Source organism: Ascaphus truei, chromosome 7 (assembly GCF_040206685.1).
Source record: "Ascaphus truei isolate aAscTru1 chromosome 7, aAscTru1.hap1, whole genome shotgun sequence".
Classification (NCBI taxonomy): Eukaryota; Metazoa; Chordata; class Amphibia; order Anura; family Ascaphidae; genus Ascaphus; species Ascaphus truei.
The window spans coordinates 30,437,330-30,446,328 of NC_134489.1; the positions used below are offsets into that span (position 1 = coordinate 30,437,330).

An 8,999-nucleotide genomic window follows, 5' to 3' on the forward strand; every position below is an offset into this window, starting at 1 on the left:
GCATCTATAGCATTTTTTTTATATATGGTCATGTGTCACCAAAGATTAAGCTACCACATTCATTCACTCAAATTCTTGGAGGCACTACAGTATACCTACAGAACAGAATATGGTTAATGGGTTTGAAAGCATATCCTGCATCCTGAGGAAGTGGGTATGATTACTTGAGCATACTCTATCCTACCTTGTACAACACTTTGACAGCAATAAGAACACTGAATATTATAGTTATTACTTTGAGGGACATAGCGTAAGCTGAATGTTTCTCTTACCTGTTTGATTGGAGAACTCTCCCTCTGGGCAGGAAATACAGTCATAGCAGCAGGACAGCTGTCCTGTTCGTGATGACTTTCTGTATCCAGGAAGGCAGCTTTCACTACAGACAGAGCGTGGGGTCTGTGCAACAAACAGGAGAAGCCTCATCAGTTTGCAATAGTTCACTAAATGTTTATCACCATATCATTGAGTCTGACTATACAATGCCTGCCAATCACTGAATCATGCTTTCTAACTATCGTCAGGTCACTGCTGTGGTGCAGTCCTGGATTGCAATCCCAGTTGCTGGTCTGTTGGTACAGTATGATACATTTAAAGACTGTGTAGTGTGTGTGTAACACAAGGAACCTAAAATCATTTGGCAGGTTTATTTCAGGTATTTTTTACCATTTCAATAGCTAGACACTAGGGAAAGTATATATGGAAAGCAGATACGTACACTGCTTTGTCATAATTTTGTGTGAACTGCTCTAAACACATACAAAATGCATCTACCTTTATGTTGCAGTAGAACTAAAGACAATTTCTCCATGCAGTGCAATTTTGCAACTGTATCACATCCTTCTAAAGGGATACTAACATGGGTATTGTTTGCTGGTCCACACTTGGGTTGCTATGGGGGAACCAGATGTCACGAAGGGGTATATAAGAAGGTGGGACTATTCAAGAAGGTGAGGTTCCAGGAGGACATGAGGAGAGGAGCCTTGAGGAGAGTGATAAGTAATGTTTATAAAGTAATAGTATAGACTAAGCCCCTTGTTTATTATGTTGTGGATAGGCACACTACACATTAAAGGATTCCCAAAAGTTGGAATGGAGTCCTGAATAAGTAATAAAAAGGCATTTGACACCCCATAGAGAGCCTCAAGAAAAGAGGGCTCTCCAGTGGTGCCGGCAGATCAGTTCTAACCACAGATCAGCTCTAATATTCCTCATTAGTCTGTGTGGAAGTGGCCGTTCCAAATTAGGTACCGGGTAGAGGAGAAAGACTAACAGTTAGAACCAGAAAAACCCCAGGTGGCGCTCAATGCTCAGTGATTACAATCAGTGAATAAATGTGAGAAAAAAATCTGGGCTGAAAATTCACCCTCTTCATAAATGTGCAATAACAAGTCATGATATCTATAAGTGAATAAATACTAGGAGGCTAAGGGGCCTATTCACAAAGCAGTGATAAGTGGTCTAATGCACGATAAATGCCCTTATTGCACGATCCTGCCTGCTTTGCTATTCACTAAACCATGATAACAGTGCAGTATCATGCTATAATGGCTTTTTAACAACCATTAAAAGCCTGGGGCCAAAAAGTCGTCCGACAAGCCAAAAAAAGACAAAATAGCTATCTTTTTTGCCAGTAAGAGCTATTCACTCAACCGTGATAAGCTTATCGTACTTTAAAATCTTGGAATATTATGTCGCCAGCTAAAGGCTGGCGCTAAACATTTGCAAGATGCATAGAAGCGTTTTCTTTCTTTTTTTCTGCACGGGATTGATATCAGAGAACGGCGGGGTCTCCGGGTGATCCCCACGGGTGTCCAGGGGCCTACGGATGGTCCCTGTGGGTGTCAAGGGGTCTCCGGGCTGTCTCCACGGGTCCGCACCAGCCTCCGGTGGTGCCCACTGGCATCTGGTTTCAATCTTGTGCAGAAAAACAAATTGCAGCCAGTTTCATTACCTTAGCGCCTAACCACTAAGGTAATGAAAGGGTTAAAAATCAGACACTGCATTGTTGTTGGTACAGGGGGTGGGTAAAGCTTTTAGTGGCCCCGGGGTGGGTGTTTAGGCTTTGTGGGAGGGTGGCAGTAGAAGTTAACCCCTTCATTACCTTAGTGGTTATAACCGCTAAGATCATGAAGGGGTTAACCCCTCTCGCTACCCTCCCGCAAGGCCTAAACACCCACCGGGGCCATTATCACATTCATCCACCCCCTGTAACAATAATAGGAATGGGTAAAAGGGCTTTTAACCAAAAATGGCTAATAGCGCTTTTACCAATTACATTTTTTTTACAGTGAAATACATTAAAATAAATACAACCTCCCCAAACTCAACACACTCAGTACAGTAATGCGCAAAAAAACTATTATATGGATAAAAGCGCATTTCCCCATTAAAATAAAAAATAAACAGCATAAAGTAAATAAAAATTGCACTTACCCCTGCCAGGATGAAGGCCATCCTCATCACGGTCCTTGTCCTCTGTTGGCAGCAACATAATAAAAAGTACAATCTAATGGCCACTACGCCCTTAATCACTTTGGCTGTTAGTAACCACTATAATAATAAAGAGGTTAACCCCCCTCCTCCGCTACCCACCCGGGAGGCCTAACCACCCTCCCTGGGGCAACTACGCCCACCCTCTACCATTGATTGGCACAGTGGTACATAATGCCCATATAATACGGGCATGATTTGCCACTATAGCAATAAATGGGCATGCTAAAAAATAAACAACCACCAAAAATATTACATTAAATCAAAGCAATCGCCATAAGAGACACACCACAAATAATTAAAATGCAAAACAGCACAAAAATACCATAAATAAATAAAAACAAACACCAAAAAAATAATTAAAAAGCAAAACATCAACAAAATACCAGAAATAAAAGCAAAAACAAAAAAACATAATTCATAAGCAAAACACAGAAATAAACAATAATTACAAAAACAAATCAACAAAGAAACATAAGAATGATACAAAGCCATCTACAAAAATAAATATCAAAGAAATAAAGCAAGCATTGGCCAAAAAATGCATTGCTTGTCACTGTATTTATCTATTGTCTTAAGGGGCATAGATAAATACATGGTCAATCAATGGGCAATCAAAAAATGTAAAATTAAAAAATACAATCAAAATACCTGAAAAATAAAAATTACATACATTCAATGTTTTTCTTACCTCTAGAAGCCTTCACCCTCTGAATCCCGGTGTATCAATAAGCTCTTGATGCGTGACGCAATGATCCTCAACTTAAAGTAATTTTTTTCTTCTTTTCTTCTGTACTCTTCCTTCTTCAGTCTCCTGGCTTTGTAATCAATTCAAGGGGGTGGATGTTGTCCTGTCGTCTTCTTGAGGTCAAATGAGATGGAACAGGCCTTATATAAGGCCTGTGACATCATATTTGACTGTCAAATGACACACTGCCAATCTGATTGGATGGTGTACAATGTGACAGAACTTCTTTTCTTGGGTAAAGGATGTGATGTCATGTGAAGGGAGGGAAGCCAGCCAATAAGGAAGGCTGTGCTTCCCTCCCTTTAACATGATGTTTCCAAAAACAAGATGGCTGCCATAACATGTTAATCCAACCAATCGGATTGTGAGATATACCTCACAATCTGATTAGTTGTAGTACACCATGTGACAGATTCCATTTTTTCAGCATGTGACATAACTCCCTTTTAATGATGTCACATCTTTAAAAATAGTGGAATTTATCACATGATTTACTACAACCAATCAGATTGGGGATATACCATGCAAGGTATATCTCACAATCCGATTGGTTGGAGTAACATGTGATGGCAGCCATCTTGTTTTTAACAATGTCATCTTAAAGGGAGGGAAGCACAGCCTTACTGATTGGCTGGTTTCCCTCCCTTTACATGATGTCACATACTTTACCCAAAACAAGAGGTTCTGTTACATGGTACACCATCCAATCGGATTGGAGCTGTTTCATTTGACAGTCAAATCTGACATCACAGGCCTTATATATGGCCTGTTCCATCTCATTTGACCTCAAGAAGATGACGGGACAACATGCACCCCCTGGAATGGATTACCAAGCAAGAAAGAGAAAACTGAAGAAAGAAGAGAACAGAAGAAAAGAAGAAAGAACTTACTTCAAGCTGAAGATCATTGTGCGGTGGATGGAGAGCTTCCTGATACACCAGGATTCGGAGAGTGAAGACATTTATAAAGGTAAGAAAAACATTGAATGTATGTCATTTTTATTTTTCAGGTATTTTGATTGTGTTTTTTTTATTGACCATTGATTGCCAATGTATTTATAGCATTAAGGCTATAGATAAATACATTGACAAGAAATGCATTTTTTGGCACATTCTTGCTTTATTTCTTTTATATGTATTTTTGTTGATGGATTTGTATCATTCTTGCTGATTGTTTTTGTAATTATTGTTTTTTTTTGGTGTTTTGCTTTCTAATTGTTGTTTATTTTTAGCTTGTTTATTTGGTGATTGTTTTGATTTAATTTTATATTTTTGGCGTGTTTATTTTTTAGCTTGCCCATTTACTGTAATACAGCCGTGGACCATTTTATTCTCCAACATCTCCGAATTTTTTCGGGGATTTTTTCCGAATGCCACGCACTTCACCGCACTTCACCACATTCATACTGCATTCATGCCGGCGTCACCCGCGGTTGATGTGTTGTTTATTGATGTGTTTATTGATAATGGTTCGGATTTAATTGGTTGAAATTCTTCGCGTATCCGCCAGGTGGCAGATATTCATGAATTGTAATGCTCATGCGCTTCAGTAATGTGTCGACTTGCAGGTGTTTAAAAATACCACAGTGGTCCATTGTAAATTGGCCTTGGTACTGAAGAAGTTACAATAATGTATCAATTTAGGCTTTTCATATTAAAAAATACATGCACAGTTTCTGGGGTTTTATTGTCCTGAGAGTTCCGAGATGAGTGCACAACTGCAGTCCGTGTTCCAAAAACCCGACAGAACGTACGCTTATTTAATATGGGCCGCGATTAATGCAACAGATGATAAGATGGCAACAGTTGTTCAAATTTATCAGTATTTTATCGAAAACTATGACTTTTACAAATTTTCACCAGATGCTCGTATGTGGAAGCGTGCAATAAGGAAAAAGTTATGTATCGATCCATGTTTTTTTCGTATTGATCCCGATGTTATTGGAGGGTATTGGTGTGTATCACCGGGGTTTTCCCGTATCTATGATCATGGAGACGTCAAAAGGCGAAAGGTCATGTTAAAACCAACTCAGAAACGTCAGTCACAGGCAAGCAATGCGCCAGCACCAGCCCTGGCTTCCAATAACGGTCCGACCGTCAGTGAAAACCTGGTGACCGACAACCCTTGCTGTCTGTCCCCGCCCGGATACCTGCAGCCTGAGCTGGATTTCGCTTACAGATTCCAGCAAGCTTGCATGTACCTAAGCAATTTCCAGCCTCATCAGCTGACTACAGGTGTAGTAGTCCCGCTGTCATCTGTCAACTACGTGTGTGATCAAGAATACGGGACTGGCAATGGCTCGGTGCCAGCTAATTGGCAAAGTCTATGGTGAGTAATGTTGCCGTATTTTATTCTGTTTTTGAAATATCAATGCAAAGTCAAGCGAGTCTCCTGTAAGCAATATCATTGGCTGAGCAGCTTCTACAGTACTGTAGATACTGAACAATTGGTGGAACGCTAGGCGCATGCGCATTGGAACCTTCTTGAAACGCATACAGTATGCGTGTCATCACTTCAAAAGTAGGCGCATGCGCATGTGAACAGGAGACGACCCCCGAGAAAATTATTGGTGGGACTGATTGTGGGAACTTCTTTAGGGGACTGAATGACCATTACAGTAAAACTTTTACTTTTTTTTCCCATCAGAAATGAAAACTTTGTCATCTCATGAGGAAAACGGCAAATGGAGGGATTTCGATGGACAATGACAAGCTTTAGAAAAGGAATGGTTCTGGAGAGGTGTCTGTCGATAAGAGGTTCAAATCCTTGAGCGAGGCTTGTGCGTGTGCATGGGGGAGGGGGGTACAGGGTACAGCTGCATGAAGGATTTACTGTACTGCAGTTTAAAGAAATGACATATTTTCAAAAGGCAGGTCATCATAATAATTTGATCCCTATACCCTCAAATACATAAAAAGCACACAAATCAACCATGTGCAGTCAAACGCACAGTGTCGCAGTCAAAAGCTACAGCACAGATTGAATATGGTAATATCGAGATGGTTTAGGAAGGCTTGTGGAGAAAATAAAAATAAAAAATGAGGAGAATTTTTTTTTTTGGGTCACTCACTCTTGATCTTTGCAAGCAAGCAGTGGTGAAGTTACAGACGCTTGTGCAGTAATCATCAGCTATCAAGCAGGAATGTGATTGAAACCACAAAGACACACATTCAAAGGAATGGTGTGGGAGAGGTGTACTGTACTGTAGATAAGATAAGAAATTGAAATACTGCAGTGCAGTAAATTATCTTGTGTGTGTGGGGGGGCAAGCGAGGGGAGAGCGCTGTATATGCCAAAATGTGATACTGTTACAGTACACACCTATGCGTTTCAACAATGTTCAAATGAGACATACAGCACTGCACATGCATGTATAAATATGCAAATTTACAATTACTGCGCGCGCACACGCAGACTGTGTACTGATGTAGGTTAAACTGCTAAAGTATTAGCCTTTGAAGACAACAGCTCGCGAACGCACCCCTGAGTTTTTAGACGGTATTGCAGTATTGCAGACAGCGTTAATAAAATGCTAATATTACAAGCGCTAAAATACCGCAATATACTCCGGAAAAAAAAACATACTGCTTCTGCCCGCAGTTATCAGAGTGCCGTAGATCCGGCCGCATTAGGTTAAAGGCGGCCGCCACTGTAGTGGTAAATGGGCATGATGACCACTGTGCCATTCAATTTGTTTCTTGGCATTTGTAATTTGTATATTTTTATGTAATTTGTTTTATTTTGGTGTCTTTTTTTTTTCTTTAGTTGCCCATTTATTGCTATAGTGGCAAAGCATGCTTTAACACTGTGCCAATCAATGGGTAGCGGGGGTAGAGGTAGGGGGTAGATTCCCCAGGGAGGGTGGTTAGGCCTCGCGGGTGGGTAGCAGGGGATGATGGGTTAACCCCTTAATTACTACAGTGGTTACTAACCGCTAAGGTGATTAAGGGGTTAGGGGGCCATACGTTTGTATTTTTATTGCACTGTTGTTGCCAACAGAGGACAAGGACGATGATGAGGACGAGGACAGCCTTCATACTTGCAGGGATCAGTGCAAGTTTTATTTACTTTATGCTGGCTGGGTAATGTTTTATTTTTAATGGGCAAATGCACTATTATCCATATCTGGATAATAGTAATTTTGCCCATTACTGTACTGTATATGTTAGGGGGGCTGTTGGGAGTAGAGGGGGTGGGTTGTGTATTGGTAGGTAGTAGGTATATTAATGTTTATTGGGGGTACGGGGTTGTGTGAAGGGGGTACTTGGCTGAGGGTTGGTGGTTAGGCCTACCAGGTGGGTAGCGGGGGTTACTACCGCTATGGTCATGAAGGGGTTAACTCCTCCCGCAACCTTCCCAGTAGCCCTAACCACCCAGCCTGGGCCAAGTACCCCCTTCACACCCACTCTATTTTGATTGTATTTTTTTATTGGCCATTGATTGCCAATGTATTTATAGCCTTAGGGCTATAAATAAATACATTGACAAGAAATGCATTTTTTGGCACATTCTTGCTTTATTTCTATTATATGTATTTTTGTTGATGGATTTGTATCATTTGTGTTGATTGTTTTTGTAATTATTGTTTTTTTTTTGGTGTTTTGCTTTCTAATTGTTGTTTATTTTTGGCTTGTTAATTTGGTGATTCTTTTGATTTAATTTTATATTTTTGGCGTATTTATTTTTTAGCTTGCCCATTTACTGTAATAGTGGTAAATGGGCATGATGACCACTGTGCCAATCAATTGGTTTCTTGGCATTTGTAATTTGTATTTTTTTCTGTAATTTGTTTTATTTTGTGCCTGTTCTTTTTTTAGTTGCCCATTTATTGCTATAGTGGCAAAGCATGTTTTAACACTGTGCCAATCAATGGGTAACGGGGGTAGCGGTAGGGGGTAGATTCCCCAGGGAGGGTGGTTGGGCCTTGCGGGTGGGTAGAAGGGGGATGATGGGTTAACTCCTTAATTACTACAGTGGTTACTAACCACTAAGGTGATTAAGGGGTTAGGGGGCCATACGTTTGTATTTTTATTGCACTGTTGTTGCCAACAGAAGACAAGGACGGTGATGAGGATGAGGACAGCCTTCATCCTTGCACACCCACTCTGCCCCCAATAAGCCTGCTATTGTGCCTTAATCCCTTCATTGTCTTAGCGGATAGCCGCTACAGTAATGAAGCTGCTTTAATTTTATTTTTACTAATAGTATTGGTGAGCAGATGTCCTGATCTGAACCTCATTGAATTCATCCTCCGGGACACCATGCTTCCTGAGATACAGGTCCCGGTATGTGGTGACGGTATCCCCGCAATGTTTAAATTCTCCCACGCCATGCTGTAGTTTTAAACGCACAGGGGATACCGGCATCCCATATTGGGGCCTATTTCTGGGAAAGCAGGGGGTCCCCGAGGCTGAAATAAAAGCAGTTCAGCTCAGGAGATCCCCAGCTCACGTACACTATTAGTAAAAAAATAAAATTAAAGCTGCTTCATTACCTTAGCGGCTAGCCGCTATGGTAATTATATTTTTGGGGGGTTTTGATACTAGTGTACGGGAGCAGGGGGTCTCCTGAGCTGAACCGCATTGATTTCAGCCCCGGGGACCCCTACTTCCCGAGATACAGGACCCGTTATAGGGTATTGGTATGCCATGCAGGATTTAAATCCCCAGGTCAAGTGAGATGGAGGATTTAAACATGGGTGGGATACCGGCACCCGGGTCTGTGTCTCGGGAAGTACGGGTTCCCGAGGCTGAAATCAATG

At 41.1% G+C, this 8,999-nt stretch overlaps 1 protein-coding gene across 1 annotated transcript in view; it reads right to left on the reverse strand.

Moving 5' to 3' along the window:
* The window catches only part of LOC142499948 (vomeronasal type-2 receptor 26-like), a 38,433-nt gene extending 38,010 nt beyond the window's left edge, over window positions 1–423 (reverse strand). The window contains exon 1 of the mRNA XM_075610006.1: window positions 246–423. Within this exon, the coding sequence (XP_075466121.1) occupies window positions 246–423 (178 nt within the window). The remainder of the gene's footprint in view (window positions 1–245) is intronic.
* Between the last annotated feature and the right edge of the window lie 8,576 nt (window positions 424–8,999).